The sequence below is a fragment of the Erpetoichthys calabaricus genome, chromosome 7 (assembly GCF_900747795.2).
Source record: "Erpetoichthys calabaricus chromosome 7, fErpCal1.3, whole genome shotgun sequence".
In the NCBI taxonomy this organism is placed as follows: Eukaryota; Metazoa; Chordata; class Cladistia; order Polypteriformes; family Polypteridae; genus Erpetoichthys; species Erpetoichthys calabaricus.
Genome location: NC_041400.2, coordinates 69,752,676 through 69,774,677, shown reverse-complemented (window position 1 = coordinate 69,774,677; position 22,002 = coordinate 69,752,676). Strand labels below are relative to the sequence as shown.

The 22,002-nt window shown below is 35.3% G+C and overlaps 2 protein-coding genes across 6 annotated transcripts in view; one reads left to right on the top strand and one right to left on the bottom strand.

Annotated features, from left to right (window-relative positions):
• The window catches only part of gtf2h2 (general transcription factor IIH, polypeptide 2), a 128,566-nt gene extending 118,756 nt beyond the window's left edge, over positions 1-9,810 (bottom strand). For both annotated transcript variants that reach the window (XR_007935390.1, XM_028804688.2), the window contains exons 1-3: positions 9,651-9,810; positions 1,266-1,381; positions 774-851 (exon numbers count right to left, since the gene is read on the bottom strand). Coding sequence is in view for 1 of the 2 variants with exons in the window: in XM_028804688.2 (XP_028660521.1) it covers positions 774-851; positions 1,266-1,321 (134 nt within the window). In the remaining variant the exon portion in view is untranslated. The remainder of the gene's footprint in view (positions 1-773; positions 852-1,265; positions 1,382-9,650) is intronic.
• Positions 9,811-9,889: 79 nt separating this feature from the next.
• fam151b (family with sequence similarity 151 member B) overlaps positions 9,890-22,002 on the top strand; it is a 61,482-nt gene continuing 49,369 nt past the window's right edge. Inside the window, exons 1-2 of one of the 4 annotated variants that reach the window (XM_051929635.1) lie at positions 9,890-10,049; positions 11,148-11,273. In XM_051929635.1, coding sequence (XP_051785595.1) covers positions 10,028-10,049; positions 11,148-11,273 — 148 coding nt within the window. In that variant the 5' untranslated portion in view covers positions 9,890-10,027. Of the gene's footprint in view, positions 10,057-10,092; positions 10,242-11,147; positions 11,274-22,002 lie in introns of those variants that run through there. The other 3 variants (XM_028804690.2, XM_051929631.1, XM_051929634.1) reach the window with 3 other exon arrangements.

Genomic DNA, 22,002 nt, shown 5'->3' with positions numbered 1-22,002 from the left:
GTTTAGTGGTGTAGCAGTGAAAAGGTTCCCCCCCCCCTTAAACAGTTCCCCGCTGCACCACGTTCTGGCCGTTGTTTAGGCAATTTAAACCGGTGTTGCGGTATAAGAAAAATCCATATCATATCAAAAATAAAAAACGGTTTTCGGTATGAACCGTTATACTGCCCAGCACTACTGAGACGTGAACATGCAGTACTTAAAAAGTTAATGACATGAGCAATTCGGACAGGACTTACAATACAATAGAGTCCTTTGGTAATAATTACATCATCTCAACTCCTGCTGTGAAACTAATCTTGTCCAAAATGGGTTATAATAGTTATATTAAAAAGAGTTAGATGCCCAAATTGTATGTTATGCATGCATAAATTACATACACTTAACAAATGCTTGACAGTAACACAAACTGTGTTTTATAAAAGCAGGATAATTGACAACAGTTATAGTGATGATTAAAATATAAAGAGGTGTAATAACCTTTGGGAATTTCACCATCGTTAACTGTAAAAAGTGGTAAATGTTCCCTCCCTAATAAATAAATGTCCAATTTCTATCTTCAGACTATAAATTCAGACTTAAATTCAAACCATAAGCTTGTGGTTTAAGGCACAGCAAAAGACCATAAGAGATTATAGAAAGTTATCTAGCAAATTAACTAATGAAGAACAATCTGTTGTAAATCATGATAAAAACTGATACATTGTGTTTGCGGATGAAGATACAATTAAACATTATAACAAAAAACATCAGCACTACTAACTCAATGGTATTACCTTTTTCTCTTTGCTTTAAAGAGAATATCTTCCACAGTTGGTTTAAGGGAACCGGATTCATCCTCTACGAGTAGTTCCCTATGGAAGAAAAGAAGAAAAAAAAGTCTGTATGTGCAAAACAATGTGTGGGTACGGCAGGAACTTGTACGTGGTCCAATCCTTGCTGTTTCACATTAATCCAAACGTATTTTTGCACGTTACATAGCTCCACAGTTATAAATGAAACTCAAGACAGACACAATAACAAAACTTACAATAACTTATTAGTTCCCATTAACCCCTAAAACCCAGCATCCCTTCTTAAAGAAACAATACCCCAATAATCATTGTCTAGCTCTAATCTTGAGCTACAAAATTAAATTTAACATATATTCAAAATAAAAGAACATAAAAAATGTTATTAAAAAACTTGGCTACCACACAATTCCTTTTTAGTTAAAAAATGTTCCTTCTTATGCAATATTTAATGGTTGCTATACCATTATAACTCACCATGAGCGTTCAAATTCTCCCTCCCAGCGTTTAGCTCTTTCTGGCTCTTCATCCATTTTTTTTGTTAATTTATAGTGTGTGTTAAAATTTAAGTCTTCAGAATCAGGAATTTAAATCTATTAAAAAAAATATTGTAAAAAGCAGTTAAAAAAAGCAAATAAAATAGTAGCATTATGGCATTATTTTGAAATCACACGTTTCAAGATTTTAAATTGCAACCTCTAAAAATAAAATTTTAGGTATATTTTTCAAAATTATGAAAATATCACAGGTCATTATATGTCATTCTTTGAGGATTTTAACTTCATTCAATAGATGGATGAAAGATATATAAAAAGAAAATTATGAGCTGGGTCCTCTACTTCAGTGTTGTCATCACTTACTGTATATTGGAAAAAGAGAGTAGCATAAACAGAAAGGTTGAGAACACTGAAGTAGAGAACCCAGCCCTGCACAAAGCACAAGCCCATTTCTATCATTCAAAACATTCTGAACCAATTTAGAACGACCAGCTCAGTCTGAACAACTTCTAGACATGGTTAGCCATGCTGCCTCATTTCTCCAGATTCCTGGGCTCTACTCATGGCTTGTGCATGTATTCTATGTGCACAAATAAATAAATATTGTTGTTGTTGGGGATACAATGACATTATGTATACATCCATCCATCCATTTTCCAACCTGCCGAACCCGAACACAGGGTCATAAATAAAATACAAAATTGAAAATTCAAATAAAATAGATATTTAACAATGATTTTAAGTAAGGAATATGTTTTAGTAGTTTTACACTGTTACTGGCCTAGATTATCTTTTTATAGACTTAAAGAGGGATTCTAAATCACAAGAGAAAAATCTGAAGTTTTGAGTTTATGGCTCCAGCTTTATGAATATATTCCCCAAGAGGCTAATTAATTTTAAGGTATTATCAAAATCAATCTAATTTCTTTGAGTGTCTAAAACAAAAATCCTTTCATAAATCTGTACAAGTTTATTAAAACATATGCTAATAGATCAGCAACCTCTGACCAAAATACTTTTGAGAGGATACTGCAATAAAATAAATGATTAATGGTTTCATCTTTTTTTTTTGTTCAAACTAAAAACAAAGGAGATACATCATTACAAAATTTATTTAGCAAATTGTTACAAGGGTAGTAAGAGTAATAATTTTAAAATAAATTTCCTTGACTTTATTGGGGACAAGAAATTTATATGATACAATTCACATATTACTCTAGTTTAATTTGGAATATAAAACTTTCCATTTAACATAAATTCTTGAAGTGCTATGATCTGCGATTAAAGCTCTTTATATAAAGTAATTGCCACATTTCTTGTCCATGATATTAGCACCACTGATTAAAAGTCTTGGATTGTAATCAGACAATGTGACATAACTCAAATGAGTTTTAATAGGAATAACTGTTTAAAGAAATACTTGCCCCTGTCAAAACTACAAAATCATTAAAAATGTATGAAGATTTTCCGGCTCATTAAGACCAGAAACATAAACAGTGTTCTGGTTAGCCCACTCTTTTAGAAATAAAGATTTGTTGCCAAATAATATGTACTCATAGTTTCAAATTTTGTAAGTGTGAGGAGAACATTGTTTACAGTACATGCAATTTTCCTTGAGCCGAGTGCTTGTTTGTGAAAATTGAAAAGTTTGAGTGGAAGTTTACTAAATTTAAACTCACAGGACAGCAAAATTTTAATCCATCACAATGCTTAAATACCAAATTGAGGACTCAGTACCAGGGACAGAGTCTGTGCTTGATAGAAACTTATTAATCCAATTTAATGTGAATACCTGATTAATTGTTCGCAAATCCTAATAAGGCCACCATCATTGTAAATTTTTAACAATGTAATTTCTTCTAATATATTCCGTTTTGTTCTTCCAAATAAACTTGAATAGGGAATCAACGTAATTGTATATTCTCTATCAATATATAGTGATAATTCTGGGTACACTAGATGTGATAGGCTCATAGCCTTTGTCAGTAAAACCCTTAAATTGTAAGATTTCCCTGTAGCCAACAATTACATTTTTTTTTCCCCATTTCTAATTTTAGATTTTAAATATTTGCATACTCTCAGATAGGACTCTCATCACAGTGGGGATGACATCTAACACTGCAAAGACAACTACACAGTTTGTAACTGATCACAACTTATCAGACCCCTGGAGGCTTCTTAACCCAAAATCAAGAACATATTCGTTCTACTCACCAGTGCATCATAGCTACTCAAGAATTGATTATTTTTTTATAGATAATAATTTCTTGCCTAAGCTTTTAGCTCAACAAATCCACAAGCAAGAAGTTCGCAATGCAATCACAGTAATCACCAACACGAATGGAGATGAAATCATTGACCATAAAAATATAAAGCACACATTTAGAGACTACTATAAAACCTTATATTCTACTGAGTTTAAAGAAGACAACAAACAATCTAATGCATTTCTGGATACATTACAGATACCACAAATAGATACTTTTAGTGCTGAGGAACTGGATAAACCTCTGGCGCTATCAGAATTACTAGATGCTATAAAGTCACTTCAAGGCGGGAAATCAGCAGGCCCTGATGGCTACCCTGTAGAATTTTATAAGAAATTCTCTACTCAGCTAGCTCCCCTCTTATTGGCAACATTTACAGAAGTTAGAGACAATCAAATTCTACCTCAAACCTTTCATCAAGCACTAATCACCGTCTTTTCTAAACAAAATAAGGACTTATTACAATGTGCATCATACAGACCAATTTCACTTCTAGCTATAATTTTTGAGAGTATCTTAACATCATTATTCAGAAGGATGGAGAAAGTGCTGCCTTCGGTAATATCACAGGATCAAACTGGATTTATTAAAGGCAGACACTTACCTTTCAATCTTTGACTTTGCTGATGAATATATTACATTAAACAGGCGTCGATCACCCCAGAGATATTGTCATCATTGGATGCAGAAAAAGCATTTGATATGATTGAATGGAACTACCTTTTCACTGCACTGGAGAAATTTGGGTTTGACCCGAATATTTGTGCATGGATCAAACTATTGTATACCACTCCAGAAGCTTCAGTTTGTATTAAAAACATTTGTTCAGACTACTTTAAACTAGAATGTGGCACCAGACAAGGATGCCCCTTGCCACCACTGCTGTTTGCAATCGCCATTGAACCACTGGCGGTCCACTGTCGAAATTCTTATCAGATAAAGGGGATTATCAGAGAAGGACTGGAACAGAAAATTTCTCTATATGCAGATGATATGGTTTTATATATATCAGACGCAGAAAACACTGTGCCTGCAGTTTTAACAGCAGTTACAGAATTTCAAAAGATCTCTGGTCTCAGAATTAATTTGAATAAAAGTATACTCTTTCCAGTGAATTCACAAGCATATATTATTAGATTGGACACCCTACCTTTTACCATAGCAGATCAGTTTAAATACCTAGGGATAAATATCACAAGTAAACATAAAGCTCTTTATCAACAAAATTTCACCGTCTGTATGGAAAAAGTTAAGCAAGACTTACATAGATGGTCAACCCTTCATCTCACTCTAGCTGGAAGAATTATCATTGTTAAGATGAATATCCTTCCCAAGCTTCTTTTTTTATTTCAAAACATTCCAATATACATCAATAAATCATTTTTTAAGCAATTAAATTCAACCATAACCTCATTTATTTGGAACTCAAAACATTCACATATCCGAAGAGTGACCCTACAAAGACCTCAGGCAGAAGGTGGCATGGCTCTACCTAATTTCAGTTTTATTACTGGGCAGCAAACAAACAAGCTATAAAAACCTGGACAAAAATAGATGAACATACACAGGCTTGGTCCGCAATAGAAGTAAAATCCTGCAGTACTTCTTTATATTCCCTGCTCTGCGCTCCAATAAATGCAAGTTATCGCAAATATACTAATAACCCAATTTTGCTTTATTCACTCAGAACATGGAACCAATTTAGAATTTAATTTAAGATGGAAAATCTTTTATCTGTGGCACTTCTGCAGGAGAAGCACCTCTTTTAACCCTCGCAAACATATCTAGTTTTTAATATCTGGAAAAGATTTGGGATTAAATTGCTCAGAGATCTTTATATAGACAATATCTTTGCATCCTTTGAACAATTACATTCCAAATTTAACCTTCCAGCTACACATTTCTTTCACTATCTCCAAATTAGAAACTTTGTTAAACAGAACCTGACCCATTTTCCTCATCTCGTACCCTCCACCATGCTGGAAAAAATACTGCTCAATTTCAAGGACTTAGACACTATTTCTGCAATATATAAAATTTTATTAGAGTCCCTTCCTTTCAAAGATCCAAGAGGACAATGGGAAAAAGATCTCTTAATTAACAGAACAGGAAAGGAGTGAAAGGTAGTAATGCAGAGAATTCACTCGAGCTCCATATGCGCAAAGCATAGAATTATTAAACTCAAAATTATATAAATCGAGCTCATCTGTCTCGCTTAAAACCAGGGCAAGATCCAACCTGCGAACGCTGCAACCAAGCTCCTGCCTCACTGGGTCACATGTTTTGGGCCTGCACCAAATTAACATCATTTTGGACCAAAAAAAAGTGCCTATCAGACAGCCTTGGTGTCACAATCCCTCCTAACCCATTAATAGCTGTGTTTGGTGTTCTTCCAGATGGATCTGAAATGGAGAAGGACAAGCAAACTGTGATTGCATTCACTACACTGTTGGCATGCAGACTTATTTTGTTAAATTGAAAGAATCCTAACTCTCCTCTTATAAGTCAGTGGGAAACCGATGTTTTATATTATTTGAAATTGAAAAAAAATCTAATTCTCAGTTAGAGGATCTGTACAGAACTTTTTCAAAACCTGGCAGGATCTAATCAATAATAATTTTAGAATAAGAAGAAATAATTATTTCCGCATTTCTTTTCCTTCTCCATTTATCTTTATTGCCCTATTAAACTCAACAGTTTAGGTATGTTTACAAGCTTTAAGTATTACTCCTTTGGCCATGCTCTCCTTCTCAGGGGTGGGGTTTGATTTGTTTTCAATCCTATTTTTTGTAAAAATTGATCTATTTGTATGGAATGATAACAATAAAATTAATAAAATATAAAAAAAAAAAACTTGGCAACTCAGCACACACTCACACTACCAGCTGTTGAGTGGATCCTAGGAAGAATAAGATGTGTTACTGGGTTTTTCCAGAAAAAACACCCAAGGAATTCAAGGTTTGCAGCAAAAGCAGAAATTGTTGAAGGCGGATTACCAATGTGCCAACATGGTGGAAAAGTGTACGATATGGTGCTGCCAGTATGAAAATTCTTAAATACATATATTTTTATTGTTATGGATACAGTTATGAAGTTTACTTAGTTACTCAATAAAAACACTTTTATACATATTTAATTGTGTTACTCACAATGGTTTGAAAATCTTAAATTGGAGAGAAATTGTCTTTTCAATAAATATCACAATACACAGATATCAAATCAGCAAGTAAAAATCGTCAAATTGAATTGAGAGGTTTCTGCAGATTCCCACCACTACTGCATACCCAATCAACATGCTTATGGAGATTATTAGTATAATGGGTGGTATGTCAGTTAATCCGGAATAATGGATTAAATTCTTATTATGGTAGGAATTTTGTCATAACCTTTTTACTAGTATGCTAAATTTTGTGAAAACTCACAACCACATTTTACTTTAAGCATGAAGTACGTCTATCATCAACGAGAGCAAAATGCATTATAGTCTAGCTTAGCACAAGCTGTATACTAGGTAAGTTGCAATAAACTTAGAGCAAGTAAAACAAATAGCCTACTAACATAGCGTAATAACACAACTAGAAGTCCACTTTAAAAAGACTGGAAGAGTCAGACAGGCAAGAAAAAGGATCCAAGATCCTTTTATTTATTTTATATATATATATATATATATATATATATATATATATATATACACACACACACACACATAGATAGATATAGACATATATTTATATTGCTTACTGCTATTGAGTGACAAAAAAAAAAAAAAAAAAAAAAAAAAAATTAAGTTCATACTTAATATAGTGGCAGGGTTTGGCCCATAAGTGAACGTAATTTTTAAATTCTTATTTCACCTTTAGAATTTATTTAGCCTCACGGTCTCGACAATTAAATAATGGAAGGACCGAGGGGTAATCACTTGGCCTTAAGGCCATGCAATAATGATGATGATGATAAAAAAAAAATATTCTAATATAATGAAAACATTTATAAGCTCTATAAAACATTTTGTTTATTGCTTTTCATAGAGAGAAGTGTCAAAGATCCCTGTGTAGAAAGTACAATAAACATTTCTTAAAAAAAAAAAAATTGTTGTGCCTTTTCCTACACCTGGAAAAGGAACATAGACTTGACCCGTACTTAGACGGACATGGGCTTACTAAATTACTAGCTGAAAACAGAGATACACCTACTAGATGGGGATCTTGAAAATGACTGAAAGAGTGATCAAGCTGGAGAAGGCAATAAGTCAGATATGAGCAGACAAAAAAAAGTCACTTGCTGCAAGACTGGCAAAGCATGGATGTATTTAGAGGCAGTTAATATATATTGAGCCCTATGCAGGAAATCAAGGAAAACTTGAGGGTTGGTGGCAGGAATGACACTTCAGCCACTGTGAAAAAAACCTCACACTGTTCCACTCCATTCGAATTAGTGTGGTGCTGAGGTGTTGCCTACTGCAAGGCTGCGCTCGGGTCCAAATTTGGGATCCTGATGTGGTTCATCATGTTGGTTTGTGCAGCAACGTGCTGTAATAGTGCATGCGCCCAACCCCCGTTTCTCATCATATGAACATTATGTTAGTGTGTTACAGTATATCTTAAACCAGTACTTCATCCTTTCAATTAAACCATTGTACAGGATTGCATAGATGACATACAACTTGCAAGAGACATTAAAAAAACGATTTTGACCTGTTCAAATAAAAAATATTCTGATCCTGTCACAAAGGACGTCCTCAACATGGCTTCTCTTCTTAAACCACAATTTAAAACAGCAAATATCAAGAATGAAAAAGCAAATGACATAAAAACCAGAGGAGCAGAAGAGATTAAATTATTATTGAATGAACAATTAACAAAGTGGCTACATTATTCACTTCCACAGAAGCTGCAGCAGCTTCTGAACCTGTACCCATAATAAAAGGCGGGGAAATGCAGAATTAGAAACAGCATCTCTCTTAAATGAGGAGACTATTCAAACAGAGCTGTGCAGCTACCTGCAAACCCTGGAGGTGGACAGTGATGCAGACCCTGCATTTTCCACATGTTGCCAGGAACTCTTTCTGCATTTCTGTAACCAATGCCCCATCACTGAGGGCCTTAAGCTCTGCTAGGAACATTGTTTCTTAAGACAGGTCTGAACTGAAGCCAGTGTCTTTCTGGCACATATTCTGCAAAGTGTTCATCACAGCGTATGAATTTGTCAGTCTTGTTTGATAATAACAAAGCACTTGCTTTCTACTTAAGACCTTTTTGACCATTATGGAAAAAATTGCTCTCTCTGCCATAATCCTATAAAGTCACTGAAATACATTAAATCTGTACTTACCAGAATAGTTTTAGTTTACAGTTTCTTAAATTTGCACTGGTAATAGCCAAAGAATGTCTGTTCCATGCGATACTACCAATTTTGGGTATAATGGAAAAGAGCCGCCCTGCCCGGGGTTTGTTTCCTGCCTTTCGCCCTGTGTTGGCTGGGATTGGCTCCAGCAGACCCCCCGTGACCCTGTGGTTAGGATATAGCGGGTTGGATAATGGATGGATGGATGGGAAAGAGCTCGCCAAAGATAGCATATCAGTTACAACCATATAAAGCCACTTAAATGATTTCTGAATTGATGATGTATTTATCAGAGAGTGACGCAGCAAATCTTTTTCAACCATACACATAATACCCGAGAACTTGCTTTTCCATATCATATCAGACACTGTTCTGCATTACTGGCAATGTTCAAGAAAAAGCTACTTAACATTAGCTGTCATATTCCAGGAGAAACGGGTATTCATTTGATAATTAACAGAAAATAGCACAGTAAATGCTATTCCAACATGCAGCAGTTATTGCCAAGGACTTTCTCTTCTACTTGGTATCAAGTATTTTTTGGCCATTTTGGGAACATTCTTAAAACAGTTCCTCCTTATTATTATTATTAAGATAATAAAATACCTTACCATTCAAAAACATAAGAGTGTAGTGCTTTTGGTAAACGCTCACATTTTCATTTACACGCCGGCAATTAAAACCCATATTGCATACAATCAGTTTTCCATAAACATATTCTATGATAAAAATGCATTTTCCAAAACAATACTCACATTTTACAATTAACAGACGTGTCCAAATAAATTAATTTTATCCCTTCTGCAATCTTACGCCTCATAAAATCCTTCGCCAAATTAGTTTCGAAGAGAAAAAGAAGAGTAATACAGCATGTTTGAAATTCGTCAAACAATTTCCAGCCTACGGTTTTATTCTGCCACTAAGTGTTCTGGAGGTGTTGGTTCAACATCTAGGTCTACACCGTTTGTAGGGTCGCGTCGCACGTATATGACGACATTGAGCGCATCAATCCCGGAAAACCATAGGACGTTTATAAATTTAAAACAATTCTTGGAAGACGTTAGGCTTTATTACTGCTTAAAAGGAATGTAAACATCAAAAACTGTTTTTTTTGTTTAAATTTTTCAGGACGATGGAGAGTTTTCGGCAAGCGGGTATGGGGTAACAAATAATTTTAAAAGTATTGCAGACGATTTTCCTTCATGGTGAAAGTTATGTTCTGTGACGGCTGTCTCTAAGCTTGAGTATTACCAAAAGATTTTATTTTAAAATATCCAGTCCAGGTGAAAGAATTTAGAATTTAGTTCATTCGCTGCTCTGTTTCCTTTGACCATACTGAGAAAAAAGTACGGACGATAAATCTGTAATTTAGCCAAACGAACTATTTTGTGCATAAGTTCACAAACTAAATAGTAATTATAGTAACATAATTGAAGAACGCGATGAAATACAAAAAGATGTGATATGTATACTGAGTAACTCGCATCGTGCCGTTTCTTAAATTTAGTTATTCTGTTTGGAGCAGAGAGGGCTTTTTGCTGGCAAATGTTTTTTCCTTTATAATTTGGATCATGTCAGCTGTTTTATGAGAAGCACGAGGGCATACACTGAATTGGTATATTCAGTGCCTGCCGCTTTTACAGGGTATCGGTGAGCACGATGTAAATCTGCGCATAGTTATTCATACGAGACTTCTATCCATCCATCCATTTTCCAACCCGCTGAATCCGAACACAGGGTCACGGGGGTCTGCTGGAGCCAATCCCAGCCAACACAGGGCACAAGGCAGGAACCAATCCCGGGCAGGGTGCCAACCCACCGCAGTCATATGAGACTTGTTCTAGCCAAATATTTACTTATTTCAAATCTATTAAGCTAACATTATTTCCAGTGGTTATAATTATCTTGGGTAATTATTAGAACACATTGAGACTATGGCTTCTCTCTTCTTCCAGAAAACTAACATTTACTTTTGAGTACCAGCTACTATTTAGATGGAAACTAACGTACGTTTACATATACCTCTCCTGTAATGTATACACAACTTTTACATTTCTCAAAAAAAGTTGGATTTATCTCTGTGCAGCTGAAAATGTTAACATTCTGTTATTCATAACTTTGTCATTTAGAAATATGATTATTTTAAGTAATAAACAGAAAAGGGGGAACTTCGCTGAATTCAATAAGATTTCTTGAATATTTTGATTTGTGAAATGTTACAGACTTGAAATTATGTGTCTATTTGATTTTAGAACGTTCTTTTTGCTGTACACTGAACTATTTCATTAGACTGAAGCAGATTCAGGAAATGGATGGAGCGGAAATCATCTGGTACCATGCAGCTAACAGCAGGGCCAAAACAGTAGAGGCATTAAAAGGTAAGTGCTTGGCAGCAAGTAAAAAAAGAACGTTTTAATTAAACATATTTATTGGAAGTCATTTTATATGAATGAATAATTACATAACATAAATTTAAAATCTGCACTTTGTTACGTTTGTTATTAAAATGATAACCCCAAAACTATAAGCAAATGTGACATGAACATATTTAGGCTATGTCACGTTGCATGACTTTTCCAATGTTTTTCAGTCATAGCCTACATTTATATGATCCTAGCAAGTCCTAGGTAGTTGGCAGCGCACTTCCTTGAAGCAACTAGTGTAATGTGACATGTCCAGTGACTCCTTGTAACTAATCCGTAACCTGCTCCCATAAAACCAAACAGGTTTGATTTTGTCTTTAGTCGGGTCGGGCACGGTGTGCCTTAGATCTTCTTCTTCTTTCGGCTGCTACCATTAGGGGTTTCCACAGTGGATCATCTTCCTTCTTCGGCCAACATTAGCCCAATTTCCGCAAGCACCCTGTTGGCTAACAATACTGGTAGCGGTTGTTGTTAACCTGGGACTTGACCAATCTGGTATGGAAATCTGTTTTCTTGTCCGCATGTTGATCTGGTAAAATTTTACACCGGATGCCCTTCCAGACGTAAACCTCCCCGTTTATCCGGGCTTGGGACTGGCATGAAAAACACACTGGTTTGTGCATTCCCTGTGGCTGGCAACCAATAAATGATTATTCAGAAGTACAATGCATAAAATGCAGCAACAAAGAATAAGAACCACTGCTGTTTTGGACCTCACAAACAGAAGCCAAGTTTGTCTATTGGATTCCTTGTATTTGACATACATCAACACAGTGGAAAAAGGAAATAAAAGGGTTGAGATTGTGACTGAATTCACTGTACCAGTGATCTCTTCATACAGTTCTGGCACCATCAGTCATTATGCTATTGGCTATCACAAAAATGGAAGGTTAGAAGGTCACCACTCAGTCAGTAAATGTGACAAGCCCAACCATTTTAAGTTGTTTAAACTGACATGGTTACGAGTTCAGCAACTGTGGGTGGCAAATCTAACATACCTACTGTAATGTGACATCGGCTTTACATAAAGTATTTTATAAGTTAGTTTAATTAGTACTCTTTTTTAGTTTTTTAATTGTATTAATTAATATTGAGATGAAAACTAGAGAACCTAGAGGAAAAGTACTGTAGATGCAGAAAGAATTTGCAGACTTCACACAAATAACCAATTGTAGGATTTCAACACGTGAAACTGGATGCTTGAGGCAGAAGTACTGCCCATATTTGATGTCTGTTGTATATTCTGGTGATATTTCAGTTCTGATATTAATTGTAGTTTTAGTTTTTATTTTATTTTATAAAATTAATTTTTATTTTTATTTTGTTCTAGTTTTCAGTGGAGTCAACAATTTTTATTTAGTTATGTGTTTTAAAATTTTTATTATTTTATTTCATTCTGGCTTTTTACCATATTAGTACAATTTTTAGTTTTTTTTTTCTGTTGCAAGACCACAAATGCTGGCCTACACATTTGTCAATGCAACTTATGTTTCAGCCAACAAAATACACTCACAGTTCATAATGCTGTTAAACACATACTGACTATCAATGGTGAAACAGATGAAGTGGCCTAATGAGTGTAGTCAGCAAGATCAAATGTTTCAACCCAAGAAACCAGACTGTGCAAGCACGTTACTGTTAAACTTTAAAAAAGTACACATTTCAAGAGATTTCTTCATGTTGCAATGACGTCCATTGTACAGATAGCCACACAGTGAAAATATTTGCTTGACAAGCGCCTGTAATGCAGGTACACAGAAGAGGTCCTCAGCCACTGGCGCCAGCAGACTGTATGTTGATGATTTCTGCTGCCAGTCCTAAAACAGTGACGTGCGGTGAGGTTCATGGCTGGTGACTCCTTCAGAGTTACAAATATATGAACCCAAAAGAGTAGCTTATTCACTACTGTATGCATTTGGCAGCATGCATATTAATTACTGGTTATGTTTCATATCTCATCAGCATTCTTTATACACACACACAGGTAAGGCACATATTTGGCTAAGAAAGAATGTTACTTTTCTAATGGCAAGAGAGAGCGCATTTGCTCCTCACTCTCCATGTGTTCTAAATTTGCTATTGCAATTTCGCAATTCATACTCATTTAATACAAATGAAAGTATAGAGTGGTGTACAAAAAAACAGATCTCAATTTTGACCTTAATTGAAATACAGTATTTAGTTGTTTTTAAAAGCTTTTATTTCTGACGCTTTAATCAATTTTAATAGAGACTATTCAACAAAAGTATAACGAGAATAACAACAGAATATTTTATTTAAGGTCAGAATTTAGTTTTTAAAAATTTGATTTTTTTTTCTTATTCTGATCCCATTTTCTATAAAATTGAAAACCGTTTATGGTCTTACCTTTATTTGTAAATGAAGTCCATGCGCCTATCCTTTTACAAGAAAGTGACAGAGATTTTTGTGGAGAAGTCCTCTGTATTTTCCTTTAGTTTTTAAATTTTAATCTTCCATTTTGGCAGTCAGTTTGAACATAAAATAAAGAAACGGCCTGCTGCAGTGCACTTGACTTTCTGATATCGGTAACTTATTGGCGCCTCTGCGTAGAAGAACAACAGCAACAAGCACCTGTTGGGCTCACATGCACCCCCTTCAGGGTGTCACAGTGCTGTCTGCCTCACCTTGTGCCTTTTCACTGCGGTTTTATGTCCGATCAGCAAGACTAAATATGTCACACGCATTCATTAAACGATATTAGGCAGACTGTGGAGAGTCAGGTTGTATAATAAATGTGTCTGCAAACATTATATTGGCGACTACAGAGAGACAGTGACAGGCACACGCATCAATCCAGCATGTAAAGGAGAGCGCGGTCCGAGTTTTCTCGCATTTCTGTCTTATATTTGATCAGGAAATGTGCAAATTCAGCGATTTTGACAATAAAAATGATCAAAATGATTGGAATCATACAGAAAACAAATTTATAGCACAGACCAGTGGACACATTTATGTTATCATTTTTTTTTTTTTTTTTTTTTTTTTACTTTTCATGATGACAGGTAAGACCACATGTCCCTGTATGAAGTGCAGTCCTGGTGCCAGAGAAGTGCTGGACTTCCACTAAGTTCTGATCCAGCTGGTCCTGCTCTGAAATTCCAAGACTGTTTTCTTCTTCTTGCATGCTACATTTGCTTTTATTGTCATCTGTGCTGTAATTTAAGTATTTCCACACATTACTTCCTCGCTTTCTACCCGCAAACATCTCTGCTAAACTCTCCATTGTCAACCACACGTGCTTACTGCTTCAAACCAACGAGCCAAATGCGCTCAACAAACAAATAAACAACAGACGTTTACAGAAGTTGCTACATGTGACTCTAGTAAGCCCGGGGTCCAGGATCACCACACAGTGAACAGCACAATGTAACTGAGCGCTCTGGGCGACCTGCAAACAGCCCCACTGCACCACTGAGCTGGAATGAACGAAAATGCTATTACTGTTTTTTCGTTTTTACACCGTTTTCGTTCACATATCACTAATTTTTATTTTTATTTGGTCATAGTTTCTCTGTTTGCCTTAATTTCAGTTCTTGTAAAATGAAAAACAATATTTTTAGTGCTAGTTCTCGTTTTCGTTATGAAAATATCACTGGTATATTCACACTTTAAACTTTTTGAAATTTACTACATTTTTAAGATTAAAAAATGTAAACTGTAAAAAAAAATACATTTTCTGTTACAATGGGGTGGTCCAAGATGGTGGTTTGCTTAAATGAAATTTGTACAGATAGTAGTGGTACTGTCCCACCAAAAACGAATAAAAAAATTTCTGTGAAATAAGTTGAAACTAACAAAACTAATTGGCATCCACCTTTCTTTATTCCATAAAGATTTAGAGATTTATCCCTAAAAGGAAGAACTTTACTGGGTTTAGTTTGACTTGTACAACTTTTTTCCTGGTTGTTGATATCTCTGTTTGTAAATCAATTAACAAAATGCCTTTTGAATTTGTATGTAAAAACAAAATATATTACATTAAGACTCAGTAATTATTAATTCCACAGATACTGGCAGTTTAAATTTTCCTGAGTTTTCTTCGCAGAATTATACTTTTAAAATTAACTCAGTTAAACAATTAACCTCTTATAGATGTGCAACTATAATATCAGTAAGATACCTTGTAGACTTGAAATTTGTATAAGTACTAGGGGGCTTTGCCCCCTTCTCGCTTCGCTTGCCAACCCCCGTATTTGGCTTTCCGGATACACACTTTTAAGATTGTTTTTTCTTTGAATTGTTGCTATTTCATTAGTTTCACTTTTATTTCAGAACTTCTGTAAAAACAATGTTTGTAATCTTGCGAGTCCCAATATGCTGAATCTTTTTAATGAGGTCAGTATAGGTTTCTCTGTTTGGTATTTGTTCAAGTTGGGGGGGGGAGGGGGGTTGATATGGAAACAAACAAATAAATATCATTACTCTGTTTTTGTTTTCTTCTTCAGAATTTATTGACCAGGAACACTGTATTATCATAGTATTTCCCTCTACTTAACCTTTACCTGTTTTCTCAAGGATAAATGTTCTCGTCAGGTTCGTTATCGGGTTGGTCTACTGTTGCACTTTAAAATGAACACACACACACATAAACACACACACACACAGACCCTAAACACAACAGTGCCCTATGAATGACACACACACGCTGATTAACCCTTTGCACTTTATACCACACATCAGCCTGTCACTCAGCACTTCAAGAGACTTACTTATTATCGGCATGGACAACATATGATGTTTTAAATAGACCTCAGACCTAAATGTTACTTTTGGTCTCCAACAAAATATTAAAACATACAAAGACTCAGTATCCTTGACTATAGGCCATTTATCAGCCAAGAATACCTTCTTCTCATACTGTCCCTTCTTTTGAGTGGCGCTCCTCACTCTCAGCCTTATAAACCTCGCAGCACAGAAATAATGGCAAAAATCTGGCTACCCCAGGTGCTCAAAGAAATCTAACTTATTAATTCAATCACTCTAGATATTAAAACAAAGCATAGAAAGTTAAAAGCAGCATGGTATTTATTACAAGAATAATAATAATACCACTGGAACAAAGAATAGAAAATAAGTACTGATAGGAAAGTCTGAATATATATAGTCTTTAGGAAAAGCTTACGAAAAAGTTGAAATGACAAGGATGAATGTCCCAGGGAGGCGTTTGATTTAGCAATGGATGTTCATGATGCCTTTCTGACGACCAATGTCGTCTTCGTCTGTTCCTCTTCTTCTCCTCCTTCTTCTTGCTTCTTCTCCTCTCCTTCTTCCTCCTTCTTCTCCTTCTTCTGCTCCTCTTCCAAACCAAGGCATATTTATTATGAAATATCATGCCTTGGTTACACAACACATGAACCTGATTGGCTGGCTGTCAATGTGATTGATGAATTTTGCTCAAACTCTTTCCCAGATAATAAAGTTCTTTGATATTGCCTGTTTCCCTTTCCCAAGCCATAAATCCCAGATGTCCATCCATAAAGTAATCAATAGCCTGGGGTGTCAGCAGAGCATCCTTTCCAGGTTGTAAAAATAATTGAGCCCCAGAATGTCTTCCTTTCAATGTAGGAAACAGCTGTTTGAAAGTGAGGTGTGACAAAACCTGCTTTGATCTGTCTTAGTTCATCTGTTGTCTTGTCTCGAACAAAATATAATGGAAACCAAAATGTACAGATTTTATACACCATAACAAACACTAATGTGTACTAAGAATTTGTCTTGATAGTACTGCTGCAACATACAAGGACAACACAGAATAGAAAAGATAAATATAAGATAAAATACAATGTGGCATACAAGGGTGATACAAAAAGATAGAGATAGTAGGATTAAATTTTCCAGGCAGTCTATTGTGCAAGTATACATACTGTAGCTACTGAATAGAAGCTCAGACCTGATTAGTAAGAATAACTGCACATGGTAAAAAAAAAAAAAACTGTTTAAGTGACGTTTTGTTTAAGCTTTTACTGCATGAAGATGGAATAGGTGATGCCCTGGGTGAGACAGATCAGCAATGATCTTTGTGACCCTCCTCTTTACCCTGGACTCATGTAGGACTTCAGTGTGTGGTAAGTTACAGCCTGAGAAGAAGAGGAGTGTAGAGTAGTAACAGTAAGACCATCAGGTAGATTTTATGTCCTATTGTCTTACAAAGCGATTGTAAAACTGATTTAATTGGTTAGCCAGATAGGAATCCGCAAAACTGTTTGATGTTTGCTTTTTGTAGTTAGTGACCTGTTTTAACGTCTCTCCAGACTGATATAGACAATTGTTCCTTCAGCTTATCAAAGTAAGCTTGGTTGTCCTCGTGATGCTGTTCAAATTTAAGACAGGTTTTTGATCATGCTTTTCCCTGTTGAAGTTTTGACTGTGCTGTTATATGTATATTACATCAAGAGTGGTAGAGTGGTATGGGGGGGTCAACTTTGAAGTTTCATGCACACATAGTTGTAAATACAGTATACTGTGACAATGTTTGTTTCGGCAGATCAATGTTTTATTAGATGGGCAGTCTGGTAAAACCAAAGCCTTTTGATATTACTGTTATTTGTTTTTGTAATGCATAGCCTGAAATGAGACTGTTCCTGTCACTGAAACATCAGGCTACCCTAGTAAATTATACCAACAGTGAAATAGTGAATTATAATATGCAAATAATGCAGCTGTGTGGTTGGTTTAGTGTAGGAAAATACTGAGTAAATGTTAATTTGCTGTGTGCACTACAGCTTACATTTAAAGAGGGTATTTCGTTCATATCTACAGTAGATAAGCTTTAGTGGTTAGGAAGAGCATTTAACTTGCATTTTAAGACTTAAACATAGTGGGATGTGAAATGCTGATGTGCTTGTGGTCAAATGGTCTGGGAAGACTTAACTTGCTGATGCAAATATTTCTGCATGCACCCAGCCAGTCTTGCCAAACCTAGGATTGCCCTTCCACATACGAGCAGCCAGCGACTGCCAGTGACTTCCTACCTATGTATGCATTCTGCTAGTGTTTCACTAATTTGTACTAAGAATCTGTTTGCCATCAGCACCGGATGTTGGAGGTGAAAAATAGGAAAATCTGCAAAATATACAAGTTGATGTAACTGCTGTCAGGGTAAAATTGAAACAGTAAAACAAAACTCCTTTGTAGTTGAAATCACACAGAATGTTTTTCTGTTTTAAGATCGACAAGTTGGCTAATTCAGTAATACTTTTCAATAAGAGATTTTGCAATTTTAAAAATGTGTATAACTTGATCTGTTTGAAATATCTCAATGAAAATTAAATTGTCGCAACAAATTTCCTTGAAGAGTAAGTGTGTGACACTTCAACAAAATTAGTCAATTGGGGGATGAGTTGTTTCATGGGAATGGATGGACAAACATTCAGACAGACAGACAGACAGACATGGCTATCACAATAGGTGCTTTGTGCATTATATGAAAACGCCTGAAAAGGATAAAGAGAAAGAATATTATATATTTAACCATTGGGGTTTACAGAATATTACATTGGTGAAATTTTGTATGTATTAATCCAAAGTTATGAACCTTTGTTGCAAACTTTCATTTTTAAATATATGTTAAGACCCTTTCCACCTCCTGTTACTGTAAAGCTGTAGAAACATATTTGTACATATATTTTTGTAACACACCCTGTCAGTTCTTGTATTAGTTGTTTCTTTTATTGTTGCTGTAACTAATTTTTCATAATAAACATTTTTTTTTTAAAATACTGTTTTTTTTTTTTTGGCAAAAGTACAGTTTTTCAAATATCTTCACAAACACAGACCTTCAGAACAATTGTTTATATATTCTTTAAAATGAAGAACAGGAAATTTAGATGACTTGTAAAAAGTCAAGGTGATTTAATAGCTAAAGCCTTAGGTTTTATGTCATACTGAATAAGTGAAGTGTTCATAACTGCAGTGTGTACAGTTTTATAACTAACTCACTTCACACTTCTTACATTTAATAGATTTTTACTAAAATACGCATAAAAATTCTAAATAGTGTCTGATTTATTGCCTGCAGTCTGTAGTTCATCTAAAGGTGAGTAGTTTTTGATTAAGACACCCATCAGATACCACACTCTGAGCATCACATGGCAAGCCCCTGTCATGACTGCAAATTGTAGGGAATCAGACATCCTCAAGGATACAAGATCCAACAACTACAGTCACTAAGTTTGCCATCCCCTCCAGTTATAAGTTGTGTAGTGTGCCACTGGCTTTAGGTAAATCTGTAGAGTAGACAAGCAATTTAAAATGAGCCCTTATAGACTAGAATCGGTATATACAGGTAGGCAGTCATTTCTTCATGTATGTTTAGAGAAATTGTAGTTAAAAAGAGGACAAATACAGTGCCTTTGTGAAAGTATTCATCCCTCTCAGTGTATGTCCTGTTTTGTCACTTTACAATTTGGAATTAAATGGATATTTGGTGAGTTAGCACCACTTGATTTACAGAACATACCTAACACCTTGAAGGCGCAAAATATTTTTGTTGTGACACTAACAATAATTAAGACAAGAAAAAAAAAAACAAATCAAGAGTGTGCATAGGTTTTCACCCCTCAAAGTCAATACTTTTTAGAGCCCCCTTTTGCTGCAATTGTACAGTAGCTGCAAGTCTCTTAGGGAATGTCTGTGTTAGATTAACACTGAGTGGTGCATACAGCTTAAAGTGGTCCTATGGACAGATACTCCTATCTCAGTTGTGGATATTTGCAACTCCTTCAGGGTTATCCTTAGTGTCTTTATTGCATCTCTGAAAAATGTCCTATTTGCCAATCTGTGAGTTTTGGTGTGCAGCCTTCTCTTATCAAGTTTGTAGTGGTGCCATGTTATAATGGATTTAATTGTGCTTCTTGGTGTTTTGTGGTGTGAAAGTGTCCTGGAAAGGCACTTTAACCTCTAAGGTTCTTTTTATATTGGTGGGCAAGTTAATAATGGAAATGCCTAAACTGATAGCCTTAATTCACACATATAGCCTGCAAAACTTACCTATTCAACATTCACTCAGCACAGATAAGCTCAAATTCAAAGTAAGAATATCTCAACACTGGCCAGAGCTAGCTACTGTACCTCAACTTCGATACCAGGGGCTAGAAGTCATTCTGCTCATGAGGCGTCCCTGCTTGGATTATGTGTCAGTCTGTCTTCAAATTGCCTCCCCTGAAAGAACTACACTTCAGAATGCCCTAGCAAAGGCCAGGAACTGTCAGGCTTTTGTATTCTGATGGTTACCTTTTGAAAGGGGTACACAATCTTAACAGAAGCCAAGGGCTTATTACTACCCCCAACAGTATGTTTTGTTAACAGTCATCGGTCATTGCTAAATAACCAGACAACTTCATTAAAGCAATCTCAATACTATTTCAATCATTAATTTTGTTTATTTGAAGGAGAAATCATGTGTAAATGTTAGATATGAAAACATATAACCTGAATGATTCAAATTAGGGTTACGCAACAAGCTTTATTTCAGGTGGCTGTAGCTTTGGTTATTGCAGTCTTGGTTTTCTTAAACCAGACATAATGCTTGGGAGCAGAGGGCTGGTCTATACTGTAGGTGGCAAAGCCTCACCTGAATTGTCGTCTCTTTGGTAGTTGTTTCTCTGTCTCCCCTCCTAGTCTTGGCTGTTATGGCAATGCCTTTTAAAATCCTTTGCATTTATAGTGTCTTGCTAACTGCCCCTTTACACATTAAAATGCTGCCTTAAGTGAGATACTGCATTAGTCGAAAATTCTAGAGAACCAGTGTGTTCCCAAGGTCTGGCTGATTGTTGATTAAGTTACTTTTGGCTAGACATTAATATCAATGTTAAAGGTCCAAGCCTCCATTTCACATATTCTTGCAAGGATATCTATGCTTAAACATACACATTATAATAAACAATGACACTGTAACAATTTATCCCTATTTTTCCATAATTCCTGTCTATTTTGCATACACCCCAGAAATTTATCTACTTCCAAAGTTCAACACTCCTGGAAAACTATCTGATGAATATTAGTGATCTAATGAGGTCATTTGTACCTCCCTGCCATTTTAGTTATAGAACTTTTCCTGAGTTCCGAGCTCACAAGTTAAGAGTCATTATCTAAGTAATTCTAAAATAAAACCATACTGAAATAAAATGCACAAATTAAATATTACAAGTTGTATTTAGCATAATACAGAAGCACAATTTTCCAACAGCATTACATTGTAGATATTCAAAGTTTGGGATATTTTTGTCTCTAACCTGTTTGGAGTGCTCACTGGTGTTCATGTTCCTTGCTTAGTGGTGTTGCTGAGTCAGGCACCTTTCAGAACAGGTCTGTTTATACAAACATCATGCCACAGATTTGATTCCACACAGGTGGACCTTAGTCAACTAATTCTATGACTTCTGAAGCTAATTGATTGGATTAGATGTTATTTAGCAGTTTTATAGCAAAGGGGATGAATACACATGCAGTCACAACTTTTCAGTTTTTACTTTACTTTTTTTATATATATATATATATATATATATATATATATATATATATATATATATATATCTTAGTGCTTTTAGGGCACATCAACATAATTGATGTAGTCAATTATTTAAATGATCAGTTGGGGCAGTATATGTCAATGCATCGGGTTTTACTATCTTCCAAGAGATCAACATGGCAGTGCCAAGTTCAT